The sequence below is a fragment of the Ambystoma mexicanum genome, chromosome 13 (assembly GCF_040938575.1).
Source record: "Ambystoma mexicanum isolate Mex_15411 chromosome 13, UKY_AmexF1_1, whole genome shotgun sequence".
Taxonomy (NCBI): domain Eukaryota; kingdom Metazoa; phylum Chordata; class Amphibia; order Caudata; family Ambystomatidae; genus Ambystoma; species Ambystoma mexicanum.
Window position 1 is genome coordinate 493153710 of NC_090938.1, and position 23132 is coordinate 493176841.

Genomic DNA, 23132 nt, shown 5'->3' on the forward strand with positions numbered 1-23132 from the left:
CTCTTTGAGGACATTCCCTGAAGCAGTACAGTTCGCACTTCCGGTTGACACTGGTCATGAACAGATCCATTTGAAGGGTTCCCCAAAGGGTGAAGATCTCTTCAAGGACTTCCTGAGCTAGTTCCCACTCACGGGTAACTGTACTCTGCCTGCTCACAGCATCCGCCGCCGTGTTCTCCTCTCCAGCTAGATGAACTACTGATAGAGAGATTCCTTCATGAATTGCCCAGAACTGCATTGCTTCTCTGCAATGCAGTGGTAGTGACCCTACGCCCCCTTTCTTGTTGAGGTAGTACATGGCCACCATGTTGTCCATCATTATCGGGACATTCTTTTCCGTACAGAAGGCAGGAAGGCCTTCAGTGCTAGTCTAATTGCCCTCAGATCCAAAAGGTTGACATGTAGTTTGGACTCCGATGGAGACCAATGACCACCGATTGTCAGCTTGTTGGCATGGACTCCACACCGTGTGTGAGGCATCCATCACTACTGTCATCTCCGGCCATGGCTGCCAAAAAGATGCTCCCTTCAGAATGTTTTTCTTGCAAGCCCACCACAGAAGAATCTATACGACTCTGCACAGAACTTAAAGGTGGTGTGACATCCTGCCTGAGAACTGGGACCATCCAGTTCTGAGTGACCATTGGAGGGATGTCAATCTCAGGCGAGCCTCTGGCACCAGGAAATTGCAGGATGCCATGAGACTGAGCAACCGCAAACAAAAATAAAATAATAATAAACACCAGACACTGGTACTTTCGGTGCTTGTGATGGATAGGCACATGAAAGTAACGGATATCTATGCTGCACAGAGGTTTGCCTCCATTATTTTTCAACCAATGCTACAGCAATAGAGGATACACCAAATGTCTTTAACACATAAAAATGTATGTTTAAGTCAACCAAATGAAACCAATTGACGCACACAATCGACGTTGTCTTCCTCCTGATGAGCCACTTGATCTCAGTGGTGAAACATGTATAGAGGAACTTATCACTGCAAGGAAGACCTGGTATCATGAATGAAGACAGGCCCAAATGAGGCACAGTTCAAGAGTGTTTCTTTAGCAAAGATCGGGTGGTAGAATGCCTATCTAGTCCCATATCTATGGATGGGAGCAAGCAAGACCATCAAATAATAAATAACACAGTCCTAGTAGTGTCCGTCAAATCAAAATGGCCTATACTAACAAAACCCAATGCCTGTCCTATCTCTTGTACAAAAAGTATGTAAAGGAGAATGGGCCTCATTCCGAGTATGGCGGTAAGGGATAGCGGCCACCGCTAACGAGAGCGGTGGCGGTAATCCCTTACCGCCATACTCCGAGTTCCCTTAGCGCCATGGTGCTTTTAACACCTGCTTTTGGCAGGCGTTAAATACCATGGCGCTAAGGGACCTTGATGTTAATTACGCCACCGTAATTTACGGTGGCGTAATTGACGCCTTCCCCACTCCCATTATGCCCTATGGGGCAAGAATGGGAATGGGGAAGGGTAAATGGGGATTGGGGAATTACCGCCCCGCCAACCTTGGAATGGGGCGGTAATTCCGCCAACCACCAAGGCGCTGCCGGTCCGGGTACGGCGTCAACCAAGGCGTTAATAGCGCCATTGGTTAGCGCCGTACTCGGAATGAGGCCCAATATGTATGAAAAGGAAAATCAGTGTAAGAACATAAAGAATAAACGTAGCCGAGTCAGCTCTCCTCCCCAGGTTGGACAGCACAGAGGAAGGCGGACCCCGTAGACAGGATGACACACTGTGGCTCAGGTTCTCAAAACAAAGGCAGTTCAAAACGTGGAGTGAGGCCCGCCTGGTCTTCCACGTTAAAGTCTCTCTTTCCAGCATCCCAAAACACAGTTCAACAAAAGGTTCACGCCGGTTTCCCTCAGTCAGGCTCAGACCGTTCAAAGCACACAGTTCACAAAGGCATCCCTCAGTCGGGCTCGGACCTTTCACAAGGGATTTAAAAGTTCCTGTAGGTCTCCCTCAGTCGGGCTCAGACATTTCAAGCACAGTACTTGCAGGGGTTCCTTTCCCCAAGCTTAATTCACATCCTTTAGGGCATGGGTGCACAACTGATTTTGACAGAGGGCCGAAAGTACCCTACATGATGGCTATAGTGGGCCGAAAAGTAAATGTGGGTGGGGCGGTAGGCGTGGCGTGGCAGGAGGCTTTTTCAACCCCTAATTTTTTATTAAACACTATGCCCCATAGCCCCCACTCCCTGACCAAACACTATGCCCCATGGCTCCCACCCCTCATGCAAACACTATGCCCCAAGGCCCCCGCCCCTCATGCAAACACTATGCCCCAAGACACCCCCCCCTCAAGCAAACACTATGCCCCATGACACCCCCCCTCAAGCAAACACTATGCCCAATGACACCCCCCCTCAAGCAAACACTATGCCCAATGACACCCCCCCTCAAACAAACACTATGCCCCATGGCTCCCACCCCTCATGCAAACACTATGCCCCATGGCCCCCACTCCCCAACCAAACACTATGCCCCATGGCCCCCACCCCTCATGCAAACACTAGGCCCCAAGACACCCACCCCTCATGCAAACACTATGTCCCATGGCCCCCCACTCCCCAACCAAACACTATGCCCCATGGCCCCCACTCCCCAACCAAACACTATGCCCCATGTCCCCCACCCCTCATGCAAACACTAGGCCCCAAGACACCCACCCCTCATGCAAACACCATGTCCCATGGCCCCCACTCCCCAACCAAACACTATGCCCCCCACCCCTCATGCAAACACTATGCCCCAAGACACCCACCCCTCATGCAAACACTATGCCCCATGACACCCCCCCTCAAGCAAACACTATGCCCAATGACACCCACCCCTCATGCAAACACTATGCCCCATGGCCCCCACTCCCCAACCAAACACTATGCCCCATGGCCCCCACCCCTCATGCAAACACTAGGCCCCAAGACACCCACCCCTCATGCAAACACTATGTCCCATGGCCCCCACTCCCCAACCAAACACTATGCCCCATGGCTCCCACTCTCCAACCAAACACTATGCCCCATGGCCCCCACCCACCCCTCATGCAAACACTAGGCCCCACGACACCCACCCCTCATGCAAACACTATGTCCCATGGCCCCCACTCCCCAACCAAACACTATGCCCCATGGCCCCCACTCCCCAACCAAACACTATGCCCCATGGCCCCCACACCTCATGCAAACACTAGGCCCCAAGACACCCACCCCTCATGCAAACACCATGTCCCATGGCACCCACTCCCTAACCAAACACTATGCCCCAAGACACCCACCCCTCATGCAAACACTATGCCCCAAGACACCCACCCCTCATGCAAACACATGACACCCACCCCTCATGAAAACACTATGCCCCAAGACACCCACCCCTCATGCAAACACTATGCCCCAAGACACTCACCCCTCAAGCAAACACTATGCCCCATGCCACCAAGCATGCACCATGCACCCATACAGACCCGAACCCCCCCACCAACTCACCATACAAACTCACAAGTATACACCATGCACCCATACAGACCCCACCCTCAACTCACCATACAAACTCACATGCATACACCATGCATCCATACAGACCTGAACCCCCCACCCCCCAACTCACCAAACAAACTCACAAGCATGCACGGATACAGACCCGGACCCACCCCACACAGCGTCTCAACATACACTGAACGCGCACACAACAACAACAACCATTCAGGCAGACCCGACCCGTCCAACCTCCCCCCCCCCCCACCCAGCATCTCAACATACACTTCACTTGCACACAAACACATTCAGGCAGACCCGACACACACCCCACTCCCGCATCTCAACATACACTGAACTTGCACACAAACACATTCAGGCAGACCCGACCCCCCCCCCTCCGGATCTCAACACACACTGCACTTGCACACAAACACATTCAGGCAGACCTGACCACCCCACCCCCACATCTCAACATACACTGAACTTGCACACAAACACATTCAGGCAGACCCGACCCCCCCCACCCCCCTCCGCATCTCAACACACAATCCACTTGCACACAAACACATTCAGGCAGACCCGACAACACCCCCCACCCCGGATCTCAACCCACACTGCACTTGCACAAAAAACACATTCAAGAAGACCCGACACACCCCCCACCGCCGCATCTCAACATACACTGCAGACATACAAATACAAACGCACCCATACACACCCGACACACCCCCCCACCGCCGCATCTCAAAATACATACAAAAACAAAAAAACACAGTCAGGACGGACCCGAGACACAGACACAGACACACATCCTCCCCCCCCCCCAAAATGTACTTACCCAGACGTGCTGGAACGCTGGCAAGGCTTCTGGCACTACAGCTTGCGTGGCAAGCAAGGCTGAAATGCCTTCCAGCATCAAGCCTTACTGGCCACGCCAGCCGTAGCGCTGGCACTCCATTGGTGCAGTACACACGCACTACGTGGCTCGTAGGAGCTGCGTGGTTCGTATGCACTGAACCAATGAGGGCCAGTGTTTTGTCTGGCCCGAAAGACAACAAAGACTTTCCAAATGGAGGGCGGCCGATGCTGCTTGCGGGCCGCCCTCCATTAAAGTCTTTGTGCCTCGCGGGCCGGACAAAACGGCATGGCAGGCCGAAACTGGCCCGCGGCTCGTATGTTGTGCACCCATGCTTTAGGGGTTCCCTTACCCACACTTTTCCTGATGTCGAAGACTTTCGAATGTGCGTGGCTTTTACTACAGACCTCCGCAGGACCACTTTGACTTAAAATTCTCACAGTCTTAAATGTTTGTCTAAACAGAGACTTTCGATTGGGCACTTTCACTATGCCGGACCACTCTGTTACCCTGTAGCATCTGCCCACAGTTCACAAGTTATAGGTACGGTGCAGATGTCTTTGTGGTGTATTTCCACTAAATGTCCCATACTGCACCTTTCCTTATGGTTAAATAGTGGATTACATGCTCATATTTGACGAGTTCCCACTTCAGCTTCACACGTGTGCTGGGTTTCCCCTCACTCAGAAACTCACTGGCCACGCAATGCTGTCGGGCAAAGCCTTACTGCTCTCCGATCGGAGGTCAGGGTCTCGCCACCTGCCTCTCTGTCTCGCTGGGTATCAACATCCACCCAGGGAAAGCAGCACTGGCCTGTATATGGCTTGTTGAGAGCCGCTCTCCTTGCTTTTTGGCTCTCTCTCCAGGCTGCAAGCCTCCAGCCACACCGGGCCAGTGTTACTTGGCCCAAGTAGCAAGTGGGGCTGGGATTGAGAAGGGATCCCCTGCTGGACTGTTAGGGAGAATTTTCATTTCTGTGCTTATTCCCTTCAGATTTATAGACCCTCAGCTCTTTTACTGGACTTGGGACTTCTTCATACTTTTTAATTGTAACCCTGGAGTGAGTAAGACCATTGGTCTCACTCTCTCATGCGTTTTTACCCAAATTGGATTTTGTGTGTTCACTGTTTTTGGAGTCTGACAAACGCATCTGCTTTTTGTATGGTAACAAACAGCACCCAGTGCAGTGTCACGGAGGAATCCATTAGATTTTGCACAAGATTTAAATACCTTTTCTTGTGTGAACTACAGTTCCCAAGAATAGTAAAGTGAAATTGCCTTTACTTACCTTTTCTCTTTGTAGGTCAGCACACACCATTTTATGTGGTGAGCTGGGGGGTTACCTAGCAGCCCCTTATCCTACATTCTCATGTAACATTGTTATGTTACCCTCACTAATTTAAATGGCTGGTGGCAGAGGTTTAATTTTTCCTACTATTGTGCTTTTCTACCGCATGCTGAACCCTCAACTGCCGTACAGCACCCATGGGTGACCATTTTGTCAAAATGGCCCCCAGCTTCTTTTTTTTGCCATTTTCTGTTTCTGAGATCTTTCTTGGGTTTTGCTCTGTGCGTTGAGACAGGTTTGAGCCCTTTGTTGGTCTTGCCTTTGGCGGGCTTCAGTCCTGATGCCCGCCCCTGGCTCCAGTGTGTCTGGAAAGACAGGATGTGAGGGAGGGTCCCAAAACTCCCCTGTCCTTTGTCTCTAGGAATGCAACTAGTTCCGATTGGCTGGCTGGCTGGCCTTTCAGGACAGCCACCCTGCTGTGTGATTGACAGCCTAGATTGTGCATGAATGGGAGAAACCTGCTTAAAAGGCTAGGGTTTTGGGACTACAGGCAGAGTCAACCACTCTGAGAAACACTGGACGAAGAAACCATGAACGAAGCTTGCTGCAACCTCCTGGACCTTTGAATTGTCCGGTGAAGCCCGTCTCTGTGCTGGCCTCCTTTTTCACCTCGACAGAGAAGCTCCAGACGGAGCCCTTCAGTTAGTGGGACCAACTAACCCAGGGACGAACTGCATTGGACCACCATTCTCGACTTCATGTACCTTTCCGTTGCTCCGAGAGCCCAATGCCCGGGGTCGAGTGTCCGTTGTCGAATGGAACGTCGAATGAAACATCTGCCGCGGAATGAATCCAGCTAGAAACTCCAGCAGACTCCTAAGGACCCTCCAGAAGCAGGACCTCCAAATCCAGAGTCCCCTCACCAGAGTGCAGGAAAGAGGGAGCGAAGAGAGTCCAGCCGGTGTCCGAGATCCACGTAGGTGCTATTTGTTAAGCACTGAAACCGCAAGTGCTGCTGAACCGAAAAGAGCCCGTAGCTGACGATGACCTCCCAAGTAACGCTGCAGGAGCCCTCCAGACCTCCTCCCCCTTGTCCCCACGACTGAGGCTCAGGAACCAGGATCTGCACTGCTGTAGCAAGATAGAATCCAGCTGGACCACTCTTCTTCTAACCAGAGATAGGGTTTAGTCTTGGGATACTTACCTTATTGCCTTTAGCCGCACTTTTCTCACTGTGCAATTGCATTGGCTACCTTTTTTTAGTTGATTTCAACTCCCTTCTAACAGGTCTAACAGCTTGTGACCCTACATGTGATTTTTCTGAACTCTCTAACTTTGTGTAAGACTTTTGTCCAAGAGGTGCACCAGATCCGTAGACTGTGTCCAAATGACTTTGGCTGTCCTGGCAAAGGCACTCTTCTAAATCCATTGACTTTGATACGGGTTGTCCTGCATAGGTGGTAGCTTGTGTATACTGGTACTGCTGGGAAAGGCTTATCTAGACTTCATTGGAGGATGCAGCTGTCCGCACAATTGCTGATAAATTGTTCGAACCTTTTTTCTTCCATAACCCACCCTTTCCTTTCTGCAACTTAGAGTCTACAAAAGTATATTGGTGCGATATAGAAATGCAAATACTATCCTTGTGATTGATGTCACCTCAGGGTGTAGGAGTAGTGTATGAAGCATATCCAAAAGATTATGCACTGGCTTTATTTGACTCTGAAAAGTAATTTTAAAGTGTATTTGAATTATTACAACAAATTGCCTTTTTAAAGAATGCTTATTTAAAACTGATGTTAAATAAATAACTATTTATATCGGAAACCTTGAGTGTAAGTGTTACTTGGCGACTTGTATTTACGAATTGCTTTACAGCTCACATACCCCTCTTGAGTTAGGCCTGGCTGCTCAGCCACACTAACAAACTTGTGTAGTACAGACCTATACCAAAAGGTGGGTTACCTAATAAGAAGCAAATAAGTGTTGTGTAGTCTCATGCAGTGCGACTGCACCAATTCTTACCCAACACCTCCCTTCAGTTCTCCCAACTGCTGCTCCCTATTCTGACAGACACTGCCTTTTATACACCTGGCTTTCTTGAACAGGCTTCAGGTGCGAGTCCTGGGCTGGGTATGCCTCTCCTTGATTGGCTCTATTAATGGGACAGTCCAGTATTAACATGGGGCTGTCCGTCTTTTGTCTCTCAGGGTGGTTTTGAGTAATCTGTATTCTTCTTAGTCGCCTCCTCTTCTTCTTAGTGATTTTCGAAATTGGGGAGGGGGAATTGTGATGGAAGATGTGTCCTTTAAAAGGCAGAGTGGATGTGATTATGATTGAGCGCTTGACACTGCTTGGTCTCAGTGGGGCAGGGCCACTGCATATTACTAGAATTATTATTTCTAGTTGTAGTACGGTGGGTTAAGGGAATTGTAGTTTCCCCGTTGTTATGGTAGATAGCTTGTGTACAGACAAGTCAGAAATGGAGGGATGTATTAAATGTCCTCTGGGTTTGGAAGAGGGGGGAATAGGTTACTTTTAAGGGTCAAAAGATGGTTTGAATTCCCATGGTGTTTTCGCTTTCCCTTTTCTAAGTTAAAGTGTTGGGGTGTGACAGGATTCTGCTGACAATATCCTCCAAAGACAGAGGGGATATCGGTTAAGGGCATGTCAGAAAAAGGGGGGAAATACTGCGCCTCACCTGAGGGCATTCCTCCAACAGTCCCCAAGGACCCCTGTCCAGGTGATCCTCCTGCACTGGTCCACCCCCAGGGTCTGGTTCCAAAGGCAATGGCCGTGCCCTGGCCACCTGAACAAAGTATCCCTGTGGTCTATATGTGAAAGTACCCTCAGGTTTCTCACATCACTATCTGAAGGAACCTTTGCATCAAGTGCACAAATAAATCAGCAAGTCACCAAACTACTGATCTCTGTGTTATCAATTTAAGAAATCTGCTACACACCTGCTAAAAACTCGAGCTGGCGCGGCAACCGTGATGCACTTTTTAGATTAATTTGCAGTGGTTATTGGGCAGACAATACTCGGAGCAGAATGTTTACGACAGGGACACCCAAACAAGAATAGATCTGTTCGCCACAGGTTTGACATGCCTGCATTTGCCAACATGATCATAGGGAAACCAAGAAACAAATACTGAACAGAATATAAACAGACTTAAGACAACCTACTTCCGTTCAGATGTCAGTAAATGGCCATTGGATGCCTGTGATGCCTCATCTTTTCTCTGTGTAAACAGTTGGATTTGTGTGATAAAGGTCACTTAGTAAGGTTGATAGATCCCCTGGTCTGCAACTAGCTTTTAACGGTACCCTCATGTGTGCAGAATAATGGCAGTGCTCTAACATAGGACAACCATAGGACTTCATCTATGTTTAGGAGCAATCTGAAGTGGTAGAGAGGGGAAGAAACTCTGCTGACAACTGGCTTCATTATAGCAACAGGCAGGAGGTGAAATCGAGAACTGTGGAAACAAGCGATTTGTTAAAGTAGTTCGCACCACACATCTCGAAGAAGCTTGGTGTCCGGTCCCAACCTCCGCACTCCCACACCTTCCCAACATACAAGCGAGCAACTACCGGCCCCCTACTGACAACTAGAACAACAGTCCGATGCTGGAAGGCCGCAGCCCGGAAATGGGGCATTCGCGGCTCCCTAGGCCCCATAACCCCCATCTGGAACAACCCCGAATTCTCCCCAGGCACGTCTCCACAGAGCTTCCAACAATGGATAGAGGGAGGCTTGCAAACAACCAGTGATTTTCTAGAGGCAGGAGCCCCCATTTCATTCGAGAGGTGCAAAGCGAAATTCGGGGTAAATGAACGAGAACGATTCCATTACGCCCAAATCCGACACTGGCTTTCCCACAGGGCGACAAGAGAGAAATGCTCCAGAGAACTAACTGCGATGGAACTATGCCTCACAACCCCTACTAGCAAAGGCAGAACCTCGACCCTCTACCGACTCCTAGGTCGGACCCATCTAAAAAAGAAAGATATATGCTCGAATGGGAAAAGGACCTGGGCAAGGAAATCTATGTGGAAAACTGGGGGAAAATCTGGACCAGGCTGCATAAAAGCTTGCATTGTATCACGAATAGGGAAGGGGGCTACAAACTCTGTTACAGGTACTATATAACCACTGCACAAATCAACAGGGCCAACCCGAACATTCCCGGATCATGTTGGCGCGGGTGCTCGACACCAGGCTTACTATTAAACACGGTATCGACGTGCCCGAAGGCCGAACTGTACTGGAGAGAGGTAGTTAAACATATTAAGGACATCTCGGGCCTCTCCATCCCCTGGGACCCTGGAATCATCCTACTGGGCGACACATGTGATGGCGCTTTCCCACTCTCAGGACAAATCCCCCGGCTATGCACGTACCTACTCCTAGCAGCGAAAATCGCAATGGCCCGGGTGTGGAAAGATAAAGAAGGTCCCTCAGTGGCACTTTGGTGGGCTAAATGCTGGGACATAGCGGTCGCCGAAAAAAATCACGGCAATCCGATCTGGCTCTCTGAACAGAGCCCTAAACATCTGGGACCCATTCATGGACTATGCTGCCAAATTCCCGGCTCTCACCAGAAGGCCTCCACTAACTAGATGGCTCCAAATCAACCCACTCCACTGATCCTCAGCCTTAAGCCATAACAACCCAATGCGCCAATTGCCCCCTAGCCACCAAGAACAGATCGGGCCACGGACAGGATCATTCAACCCATCAATATGGAAAATGACTATCCCATGCCTACACAAAGGGCAAACTGTGGGTTTTGCCAATACTTGCTTTATATAAGACTATGGCCCAGAACCTATTTCTAAATCGTTCCCACTTTAAGAAGCTATGGGAATTGATGCACAAGTGTAGAACACAATTTGTCCATTAACACCCTGGGCCGGAGAGCTAGCCAATAAGGGAGCTCGGAATGGGGGCTGTATTCTCTAATATAAGCCCACGATCCAAGCTCCCCCAGTGCTGCGTGCTGTTCGAGCTAGACCTCTCTTGAACCCCTCATCCCCAATGCTGACTTTAGCTTCCGTGAGTAAACACAGGCAGGTGCTAAAGTAAAATATGGAGAAGAAAAAAAATAAGACTTACCCATCCTTACTCCTGTGCTGCTACTTACTTTTAGTGTTGATCAAGTCATCGTAATCTAGACTGAAAAAAAAAAAAAAAAAAGACTCCTGTCCCAGACCTGGATTGCAGGACCGAAAGCTGGGCACATTTTAAATATTTTTCATTAGCATCCACGTGTGCTGATGGTGATATGACCCTCGGTGGTGGGCCGACTGGGCTGGTAACAGCACCGGTACCCACCTTAAGGGACCCGAATGCGCACATTTGTGAAGTAGGGAAATCGGGGGGTGAGATGGTTGGGGGGGGGGGGGTCCACAGGTTTCTGGGTCCAACACCCAATAATTAGCCACTGAACCACACCTCCTGGTTTGCTGCAAAATGTCACAAAACGGCAGCATAATGGGGCCTGACGTTGCCTTCTTTGAATTGAACAAGAAAACAATAATACATTTAGAAAACATTTTAAGTCCTGCAAGTTGCTCTTGTATTTGTGTCTGATTTAACAAAACACATCATTATCATGGACCTCATGTAGGTCATAGTCTGCCTGCTATAGTGTATACATACTTTGCTTCTCAGGGGGCAACAGCTGAGCACTGTTCTCCTGGACTTTCTTCTGTGCCGTTGCTTCTTGTTCCTCAGACCACTCCACGTTATCCCTGATTAAGAAAAAAAGTCAAGAAATGTGTTCTTGCTAAGGTCAAAACTGAACATTTTATAAAACATTTTTTTAAAACATATGGTTGGATTAAAGGGGTTTGTCCATTTAAAACAAGAAATCCCGCTTGCGACGGTTTCACGTGCCATGCAGCCATCTTTATATGGAATCAGATGCACCTCAGCGAGGGTCCGATTATCTGCTATGGGCAGGGAGGCCGTCGCTTGTGTTGATGCAAAACGCACATTTTAAAACCAGCAGTACTTCACTCTATTCATGACTGCTACTGATTTTTGTTAGGTTGACTGAAGCCTTAACTTGGTCCACCCTCGGTTTTAAATAGTGTATACCCAAACTCTTATTTATAAGAAGATGTTGTAAACGGAGCCATGCTACACCATAAAACACAACCGAGTCAAAATAAATGTTTATTTGGTATGAATAACCCTAAAATCATAACATATAAGTGAATGTGCATGTCTTTGTGAGAAGTTCTACGAAGTTCGGAAATGCCAACATATCAACAAACGAATAAGCAAGGTCAGGTCGATCTCTGCTGAAGAGTAACCACTGCTACACCCTGAGTGGGTAACTCCTTGTGTGGGTGGTCACAGAATTCTCATGAAACTGTTCTTCTGCACAAAGGGGTTTTATTTTGAAGTACAGTGGTGTATTAATACACTTGTATTTTACAAAAACATAGAACATTCACATTTCAGGACATACAAAGTGTAGTACCCAAGTACGAATGATCAAGTAGTCAATATTTGAGACATCTACTTGTACAGTTTGTTCATTCTCTATAGGTTCCTTGGGAAGGAAGCTTAGAGAATTCAGTGGAATCAGACAGGTAGAGGGCCCATAGAGTGTGGGCACAATCAAGAGTTGAACAACAACATATAATACATGTCAACACGACAGTGTTTCGGCCATTTTGCGTCGAGCTAGGTGAGCTCTAATGGTGTAGGCCTTCATCAGGACAGGAGTGTCTTTACGAGTGGAGGGTCCTATGTGGCCTGTCGGAGTGAAACAGACAACGAACGTGTCAGGATGTACATGGTCAGCAAAAGATTAGCAGAGAGAAGTTATGAATACTATGTAAGGCGGATGCTGGTGCTTACCGAATCCGAGGAGCTTAGTGGCTCAGATTGAGAAGTGGAAGGATCCACTTCTTTAGGATGCAGTCGTCATCTTGTCAACAGGCGCGGTCACGCCTGTCAGGGATAAGGAGGTACGATTACTAAATGGCGCCCCAAGGGTGCAGTTCCTCTCTAGCCCATAGTTGGTGTGCGACTAGGGAGGTGGTGGTGTAGGTTTTAGCAGATTTGGTGAGAGCAGACCTAGTGGTGGTCCCACTAAACGTGGAGTGCGCTTAAATGGGATAAAAAGGCTTCTGTGGAATCACAAATGCCATTTATCAAGTGCACGGAGAAATTAGTGCAAATCTGTATTTAATACAATGTGATTAAAAAGAGTACCCCTTCTCAACGGTCCTGGTGGGGGAAGGGTGGACGTGATCTATGTGGGCTGTGCAAGTTCTGGATTACGGTGCCACAACACAGGTCATGCAGCCTATGGTGTAGGTGGCACGAAGGGCTATGGGCGTTTAAATGTGCAGAGTCATACTGTTTAGAGATTCCTTACAGTGAGGGTAGGCCTACCAGTTTCTGTGCATAAAGCCGCGTGTAGTAGAGCTTACCTAGTGCCAGTGCATTCAGCTGCCAGGATCGTTGAAGCAGCAGTGTGTCGTCTCCGATGCAAGTGTGTAGAATGCAGGCTAGGGCCATGTTAAAGAAAAGGGGCCCTGTGGTGGGGTGACTACCTAGATGCCTGTTTGGAGTTGATGCATCAAACTGTACAAGTAGATGTCTCAAATATTGACTACTTGATCATTCGTACTTAGGTACTACACTTTGTATGTCCTCAAATGTGAAGGACCTATGTTTTTGAAAAATGCCAGTGTATCACTACACCACTGCACTTTGTGCAAAAGAACAGTTTCATGAGAATTTTGTGACCACCCACACAAGGGGTTACCCACTCAGGGTCTAGCAGTGGTTACTCTTCAGCAGAGATCGGCCTAACCTTGCTCATTCGTTTGTTGATATTATTGTACCGACCTGGGCAGAGCAAGGCAGTAACCAGGTACCCTTCCGAATACTAGGAAATGCCAACATTACAAACGAGTGCAAATTAAGTATTTCCGCAATACAAGCACTAGGCCTCTCACACTACAAAGCTGAAGTATAGCATGGATGTGAGCTACCTGATATTTAGTAAGTGTTGTGAAATAGTAGTGAACCGTCTAAAATGATAGTGGTGCCTGATGAGGCTAGGATTGTGCAGCTGAGCCTCTACCAAGACTATCACAGTGAACATCACAATCACAATGCTAACTGACAGAACAATAATAAGGGTGAGTTACAATGGCATTGGCTTTTAAAGTCGTTACTTCACAACATTTTGAGACTTCATATCTTTGGAGTATAGTTACATTTTCCTGGGCACTATCCTCCTGTGGAGACACTTCTTGTCAGTGGCAAATGTAATGTTCACTTCATACGTACCCTCCTCCCACATTCCAACCCCAACTAGCTTCCTAGTTTTTTTTAAATGGGACTAAAGTGGGTCGGTATGTGCAGTGCTATATGTGTACTGTAAACTAACAATGCCATTGCTTTATTTCACCAGGCGTCACAGCAAATGTTATGATCCTATTATTGGGTTATAGACTTATCTTCTTTACTAGTTAACCATAGACGTAGGCCAATCATTACCCAGCTGTTTCAGTTTGCACCGGTCCGCCCAGCAACTTCCATTAAAAAGACCACCTCAGACTGGAAACAGGGAGATGTTTAATGATTACGTTTAACTACAGCCAATGACAATGGGTGGCTGCAAGGGGACGATTGTTTTGAAAAAGCCAAAATGCAGCAGGTTTAGAGAAAATATACATGCATTTTAGTGCTACTATTTTTACTTGAAACAGCTTAATGGTTGGATTTAGCTTTTAGGATGTATCCTCTCGGGACTTCAATCTCTTTAAGAAGTAGAAGCACTGCTAGGCCAGGCTGAGAATAAGGAAGGAACGAGATGAGAGGAAAGGCGCGATGAGATGTTCGCCAAAGAAGGGCTGCAAAGAGGGACTAAACTGAGAGGGATGAAGGAATAAGATTAGTGGGAAGACGAATAATTTGAGTAAGAAATGAATGAGATGGAGGACACAATGAGTCGAGAGGGAGAAGTGAATAAGAGGAAGGGGTGAGAGGAGAGAAAAGAAGCGATGAGCTGTTAGATGGAAGAAGGGTTAGGGGAAGGTATACAATATAAGGAATAAGAGGAGAGGAAAGAAGGATTTGAGTACGGAAGGAATGAGATGGTGGACAATGAAAGGAGGAGTAAATGATTAAGAGGAAGGAAGAAGATGAAAGGAAAAGAGCAATTAGACGGAAGAAGGTGTGGGGCAAGGAATAAAATGAGAAGGAATGAGGACTAAGAGGAGAGGAAGAGATGAGATGAAAGGGATTGACACAATAAAATGAGAGGGAAAAAGTGCTGAGAGCAAGTAACGAGATGAGAGGAAGAAGTACTCCCAAACAGGGTACACTAAAGGTACTCTATAGTCTTTCACTAAGCAGGCCGTCCTGCTCGGCTGCTCGTGTAACTCAATGGCTAGTGGCAGCTCTTGATGGCACGCTGTTGCAGGTCTTTTTTATCACGAATCGAAGGCTTGTTCCATGCAGCTCCCCATTAAAATAGCCATCTGTATTTAGAAGTCCAGTGAAACTCCACAAAGAGGCAGGGTTTACTTGGTAAGCATGGAAAGCAGTGTGTGCCATATATATGCATGGTGTTCCTGAGAATACAAATTGGGAGCTTAAAGCAGCTACACAATGGTATGGTCTGATGCATGAATGGGTGTCTATGATTCACTCTAAACCCACATTCTGAGTCTTTGCATGGGAACACGTGAACTGCCTACTGGGTGGCCATCAAAAGAATACCTGGTCAGAGGCTAGATGTACATACAGTACACATGGTCTGTATAAAGAATAGGGTTACCTGCACCATACTTTGTCAATTGATGGAACTTACCCCACAGCAGTTGAAAGAAGGCCTTGCCAAAAAAAGACAAAGGCTTGGTTTCTGCACTGTACAATCTGGCAGTGAAGTACTTCTGGAACTTGCATGCCCCAAACCTCACTTCTGTACCAGAGGGAACCACACACGTGCTCCCTGCCCTCGAGTAGGCAGGCTCCTACCTCCGGGACGCTGCACTTACCTTGTGTCTGGGACCCTGACTCACTTGCAAATGACTGGTAGACACCTCTTATTTTCTTTGGAAGCGCCAAGCATTCTTCTTAATCACATTCATCACCAAAGCTGCAATCTCAGCTATGGATGCAACTGCTCTGTTGCCCAGCATCTTTGTTAAATCTAACTGTGCAATGCAGGATCCTTGTATTGCTCCCAGTGGCTGAGGGCCATGGTCAGTCTGGGGCATACAATTGGCTGGGGTACCAATGAAAAAGTGTCCCGAGTCACAAATGTAAATGTGTGACTTTTGTGACAGACCGAGTAGTACCCCAACATTTTTTTGGGTAAAATGTGCTGCAAATTGTGCCTTTTAAAGAATATTTCTGTCATTAACACGGGTCAAAACTAGTTCCACAGTTCAGTAAATCAGAACTGGCCAAAATACCATCCCACTTTGACCATATTAGCATGTTGGACCTGCACTTCTGGAATTGCTCTATTGCCCTGCAGGCCAGTCAGAGTCTGCCAAGGGTCAGTATCTGCACACCCTTCACTTTCCCAGCTGGAATGCAACATTGACAGTTCCTTTTCTATGGAAACTTTCTGCTTCAAACAACACTGCCCCATAGGAAAGCATGGATCACAAGTTAAGCATAACATCCACTTGTGCCTAATGTACCCCTTAGATTGACTTGACAGCTGTGCCTCCTCCCAACTACAGCGCTTTACTAGGGACATAATCCTGTTGGGTAACATTGGGTTTTGCTCCAGTTCTGAAACTTGATCTACAAATACTGCATTTGTATGCTAAAACTGCTTCACCTAACCTTTAGTGACTTCTGCAGATGTCAATGCCATAAACACTAGTGTTTCTTTTCTGCATCAAATATATTTTGAGATTATATTTGTATCGATATATTAGGAGGACATTACCTTATAGTATGCATTTGCACGTTACCCTTTACCTATTCTCCATTCAGATTCCCTCTTCATGGTATAGCCAGGTCTCCTCTACCACGTTTACCCTTTGGAGAGTCAGATAATACACTGGGAAGTCTTGTAACCAAGCTATGGTTTGATATTCCTGAAACCAAAACGTAGCGTCTAGGAAAATCCTTCTAATGCTGTGTGATTTTTTTTAAATGTATCCGCATTTCAGTGAATGTGCGTGCGTGTCTAGGTGTGTAATAAAGTATCATGCTGCACGGTGTTACCAGTCCTAGAGCAAGGTTTAATCTGTGACATGCTTTTGTTGGTGCTGTGATTAATAGGATGTCATCACTCCTTCCCCAGAGGTCGCCTCTCCTTGTGTGGCTCAGAGACGGCAGCAGTTACCTGATCCTGACCCTGGGGGTGGCTATATAAGGGAGGATCACATGAGGGGAGGCAACCCTCAGGGGGAGGGACAGGTGCTGTTGGATGAGACATGGTATCCCCTGCTCGCTTTTAGGGATATCCCCTCCATTCCTCATGCCTTGATGGCATACTGTAATAATCCCCTTCAACAACTCGCAAAGCTGACAGACATTATCCGTCAATATTCTGTAGCAAACACAATAATTGAGATGAGAAATAAGACTTTCCAAAAGAAGATCACTAGGCTGAACCAGAAGGCGCAGTCTAGTTCAAGGAGGAAGCGGATTGGCTATGAGCAACTCCCTACGTTGAAGAGGGATTTCAAAGATGGAACAGCTGAGAGCAAAGAAGATTCGACTGGCTAGTCACTGCTGGGGAAGCCACACTGTCAGGTGGACAGGCGAGCAAAGAGACACAGGAGAACCGCAGAGAAGACTTCCCAGCTCGGGCTGGGAATCCAGGAGGCGGCGAGCGAGGCAGAGAAGCGGCACAAAAGAAAGAGGGAAGCAGCGTCTGAACCAGAGATGCATTCCTGCAGGCGGGTGAGACATTGAAGAAGGACATGAGGCAAAGGAGGAGCTTCACGCTGGCAAGGGAATCCGGAGTGACGCGCAGACCGCCATCAGTCGCAGAGAGGCGTCGCCCGAAGTGGAGGGAGCAGAAGCTGAGGACCACCCGTGCGGGGGTCGGAGAAGCCAAGGGAGCTGTCCTAAAGCTGGTGAGCCCACAGCGTAAGGTCGGGCCTCGGGAAGGAGCTGAAGAAGGCATTCCCTAACTGGAACGGCAAAGTTCCTACGGCTTACATCAAACGGATTTTAATAGTCCCAGTATTTGGGGAGATACAAATACACCATTGATAAGAGGAACTTGGGCGGGGGGAGGTGAAGGGGCATATGCTCTCAGATCTTGAAAGTGGATTAACATAGTGGGAGAACCAGGTAGGAGAGTACACAGGTGTTTTGCGAGTCTGGGATCCGCACCCAAATTGCGTTATGGAACTATATGAGAGAACCTGGTAGGAGTGTATACCAGGTGTTTTGCGAGTTGAGTACCCGTACCCAAGTTGCATTATCTTGAAAAGAGAATCCCATGCCCTTAGGATTTTGAATTGCACTGAATGTGGAAAAGATCTGGGGAAGGGAGTCCATTCCCTTGCAGTGGATTGCGACACCAACAGGAGGGGGTTATTCTCTTGGGCTATAAGGAACTTGGTTATTCCTAGGGAAGGGAGTCATTCCCTGGAACTGAACATTATCTATTGCGAACCTTGGTTGGATTTAAACCTTTTTTTTCAACTTGAATATTTGTTCACTTTACAAGCCAAAAACAATACCTTTAACACCTTAGAGTTACTTTAAGAATGAGAGGGTTAGGATATTGGACACAGGACAGACCCTTAGTTTTGGTTGAGGTAGGGAAATACCTCCTAGATTAGGGACAGTGAGGCATTTCCCAAACCCCCTTTATTATTTAAGAAAAGTCTAAACCATTCAGCATGAGCCCTCTGTGTCCGCGTCTCATTCCTTGTTCCTCACAGTGCATTTAATTTGCTGGGCACATTCAGCTTGTGCCACTTTAAAGCGGCAAAAAACAATTTGGTAAAGGGTTGTAAAGGAAGTAGTAAAGCGTGGGGCGGGTGGATCTGCTCTGCACAAATGGCCACTGAATAAAAAAAGCATGATGAAAGGACATTAGTCACCCTAACAGTGGCATTGACCAAGTTCATGTTTATATGTGACTTTTGTGCTTGTGCATATGCCTCCTTGACTACGAGACCCTTGTAATGCACCATTTTGCACCTTTAACTCTGGCATGGTGAACCCCATGCCGCTTCCCCCCAAATATTTTATGTTAGAAAGCAAAGGTATACCACTTTACAATGGCAGCTTTTTGCATTCCAGTGCAGCGCTTGCAATTATAGTAGACACTACGAGGATATAGCTGTTCGCGTTCTGGGATGGAAAACTGTCTGGAAAAGGGCATGGGTGGTCATGTCCTGACAATAAGGTTAAAACACAAGGTTTGGTAAAAATTCATTTTTGGAATGATTCTCAGAAATGAATTGTCAGACTGTCCTCTCTCAAATCAGTAACTCTAAGCCATTTTCCATTGTTGCTGATGCGTGCCCTGGTTCAGCACAAGGCCTGTGTGCATTGTACCTATGCCAGGAAATGAGAGCCATGGAATGTCAGTTTGGGTTCACTTGTTGGAGTATGTTTTCTTAGTAAAGGGTTCGGGTAGGAGCAACGCCTATAGGGTCTATGAGAATTATCTAGAATAAAAGGGAATGACATTTGTGGCGAGTTACTCAACTCCGCGTGAGCTAAGCAAGCCACGATGGACTGGGCTGGTCTGGCCACTAGTACTGGATGTACTTCCCAAGGGTGAACAAGGTGGAATCCCATGGCTCGCTTCCCCCCCCCCCCCACGAGTCGCAGTAAACCCTTTTCAACTTCAAGCTGCTCATCATAAAGACACAATATACCAGAATGCATTGCCACAAGTCAGAGCAGCACAAAGAACAGAACAGACAACTTACAACCGAAGAAGGAACGCTCAGAGTAAACCCACAGAATTAGTGAAACACATGGACAAAAAACATCCTCATCTTGCCACAGCTGGAAGAAACCATAGGTCAGAAAGCCCGAACTATTTCAAACGAAAAAGAGAGATAAAGGGGTGTGGAGCACCAGCATACCCTCAACGTAAAGGGGTAAACCCTTGAATCTTTGTGACAACAAAGCTAGTGCTACTGGTCGTTGCTCTCTCTGGGTGAACCCTATTCCTGTCCCATATTCACTAATGGGCACAGGAACAAACACTATTCAAACACAATTTTGTAGAAAAATATGCCAATTTTATTTGTTAAATTACACTTAATTCATCAACTTTAAAGTGTACTGTGCACCACATACTGCTGCTTTTGACAGCAAATGGGAAAACCCATGGAACTGCATCCTGAGAGAAAGGTTAATCCAAAATGGTCCAGTTCAGCTCAGATGGCTTTCAAGTATTGTGTCACCATGTTCACCGCTGTGATCATCAGGTTATTAACTAACGTTGAATAAGTGTAGTTAAAAGACCCCAGAGAATAACTAATCACAAGCAGCAGGTGCAAAAGGCATGGGGAAGAACCAATCAAGTGAAGAGCTAAAAAAGCCTCCCCAACCCAAAGTATATAAAAGGGCTTAATACAAGGGGAGAGTACTTGAGGAAAGAAAGCATAAAATCTGACGGCCTGGTAGAAGTCCAAGGCATAAAATAAGCAATGTTGCATAGCAATTTACTATGCAACTCTGTAGGTGTGCTAATTGAATTGACACTTGTGTAGCACAGCTGGCTATTTAAATGACCCGGTTTAATGAAAGCACAGCTCACCCTCCATGCCTCTCGCACCCTCAGGGCTCTCTCCAACCGCCTTTCTCTATTCACTGCAAGTTCAAAGGGGCTGAGTGCATACTGCAGTAATCTTCTCCTCTACTTAAAGTGCCAAAAGCCTGTGTGGGCATGCTAGCCAAGAAACGCTCATATTTTTTCAGTAAAGTTTAGGTTAGCGTAACTAAATCTCAGTGTCAACTACATTTCATTTGGTTGGGGAAGGTGCATCATATTGATGAGTGAGCACTTTTGAAAATGTACATGATCACAAGACCGAACGCTTTTGATGGCAAACCTGGTTCTGTTACCAGATGGTTGCATTCATCTGTGCACCCAGCGCTCAACCCATGGGCTGATCCCAAACTCTTTGACATCCTATCTTTTCACCCAGTTGCTTTAGACCAGCTACCCTGAAAGTGAAATGGCTGCAAAAATATATATTGTACCTACTTTCCCCAGTTCTCTGCCTTCTACCCCATCCACTCTTTTCCTCTTACATAATGCATACACAGAGCAAACTAGAGGTTTAGTTCCATCCAGCCTACACATACAAATATGCTGCACTACCATACACTGTACTTAGCCTCCATAGCTCGCTTTGCTTTACAATTATGATTGCATTACACATCCGCATCTGTGGGAGTGAGCTTGGCAGTCAAGAGGCCAGGAATAAGTGTCATCTGCAAGTAGCCGTCTGCATTTCATGTCAGCTCACTGCGCTTCTGCACAGCCTCCACCTTGTCCTTTGAAGCGGTGAACCAGGCCCGAGTCTACATTGTAGTGCCACAGCTAGACCCTGCCCACTCACCTGCACACCTCCTGGCCCAACTGCAGGTCCTGGAAATAGTTATTTCCAATTGCAGGCATATGTGTGGTTTCTTTTTAGGGGAAGCACGAATTGTGCAAAGCCTGGTTCCCTTAAAAACAAAAAGTGCTCTCAGATGACAGCTCAAAGCGGTCATAGCAATAAATACCTCTGTCATGGGTGTGCAGGGCTGGAATGCTGCGCTTGGGCTTACCTGGCTCGTGCTTGAGGGCAGTTAGAGGCCCTGCCCTCCCCCAAAACTAGTGAAAACAGCCAATATTAATGACAGCCATGGGCCATCTTGTCCACCTGAAGTTGGCAATTGCCAAGTGTGCCGCAACGCCATACTACGTACTTAGTCTCAGGCTATGACTTTCCTTTAACATTGTGAACTTGTTGATTCATGAAACATCTGAACTTCTCCCTACACAGCAAATGTTTGGTCAAGCATACAATATAAAGGGTTCTTCCCTGTGCAACACTGACTGGACCCAGTTGCACAGAGCCTTTCACTGAAGACTGTTTTCAGATCTTTTTTATCATATCTATTTAGGTCCATTCCTGTAGCTAACCTCTACATTTTACAGACACACTCATCTCACTAATGTCTTACTTCTGCGGTACACAAAAACGCAGTATTGTTGCTCATTTTAGGTCTTTGGTACAAATAACTTCTGGTGACATTAAATATTGGAGTACAAAATGGCTTATCAAATAAGTTTGTTTGCAAGAAAGAACATTTTAATTAGCAAACTCTGACAATACATTTTTTAAATCTAATTTATGCCTTGAAGTCTAAGTTTTAGAGATACTTTAAGAAAGCTACTGCCTGAAGGAAGGGGGCCCAATTCCTGAATACTTGTAAGAAAATCTTGGGAGGTACTAGGTGTTCAAAGCCCTGAGGAGGTGGGCTTGTCTGAAGGTGTTCTACACGCTTACAGAATCCTAGGGAAATTGGCAAGCAACAATCTAAGACTTCCCAACAGCATCCACTGGGAAAAGGCATCAATCCTGCCTCAGTGCAGGAAGGTCACATAATATTGAATGCCTGATGACTGCCCTGCAGGTGGGGATGGAGCAGGAAATAGTTTTGACCTGTTCAGAAATCCAAGGTCTCGGCGACAGAATTGTTGGAAATCCCATGAAAGCCACTGAACCTTTTGTTAATCCTTAGAAAGATAAAGGTCCATGGAGGATTTTTGAGACTCTTGAGAAAGCTACAGTCCAGTGAGGGCTGCTTGTGAATCCTGAGAAAACCAAGGTTTAGGGCAGACATGTCATGCATTTTCAGAAAGCCCAGGTAGGACCATGTTGACAATCCTGTGAAAACCAAAGCCCACAGTAGACCTACTGTGAAGCCCGAGAAAACCAAGGTCCAGGGAGGGCCCATTGTGAAACACAAAGAAATCAAAACGTCCAGGAGGAACTGCTGTAACACAAATATCCAGATGAGTGAATTGTTGTGAAGCCTGAACAGGTGAAGAGCAGGAAAGAATATGTTGCGAGCGTGACCTCACCAAGGTCTAGAAGGGATCTGCTGTTGTTATTCATGGTAAAGCCAAGAGATTGGAAAGACCTGTTATGAACCCCCAAGAAACGCAATGTCCAAGAGGGAACAACTGAGAAACCAGTGTAGCCAGTGTCGAGGAGGGACCAGTTGAAAAATCTGGGCAAAGTGTGGTCCAGGGTGGGGGGGGGGCATCTGTTGCATATCCTGAACAAACCAAGGCATAGGAGACACCTTCTCTGACGTCTGAAAACCCCCAAGGTGGGGGAGAAGCTTATAGGCAAAGGTTGCCCGGCCTGAAACAGTGTACAGAGGAGCTTTGGAAGTGTATACCTGGTAGAGATCAAAGTCCAGTGGTGAGGATTACGGAAAGTCCCGACTGTGGATAGCTCATGAAGGAGCCCTCACAGCAAGTTATTTT

General features: G+C 47.1%; 1 protein-coding gene across 1 annotated transcript in view; it reads right to left on the minus strand.

Annotated features, from left to right (window-relative positions):
* The window catches only part of METTL2A (methyltransferase 2A, tRNA N3-cytidine), a 224811-nt gene that overhangs the window by 195889 nt on the left and 5790 nt on the right, over positions 1-23132 (minus strand). The window contains exon 2 of the mRNA XM_069634153.1: positions 11318-11409. Coding sequence (XP_069490254.1) covers positions 11318-11409 — 92 coding nt within the window. The remainder of the gene's footprint in view (positions 1-11317; positions 11410-23132) is intronic.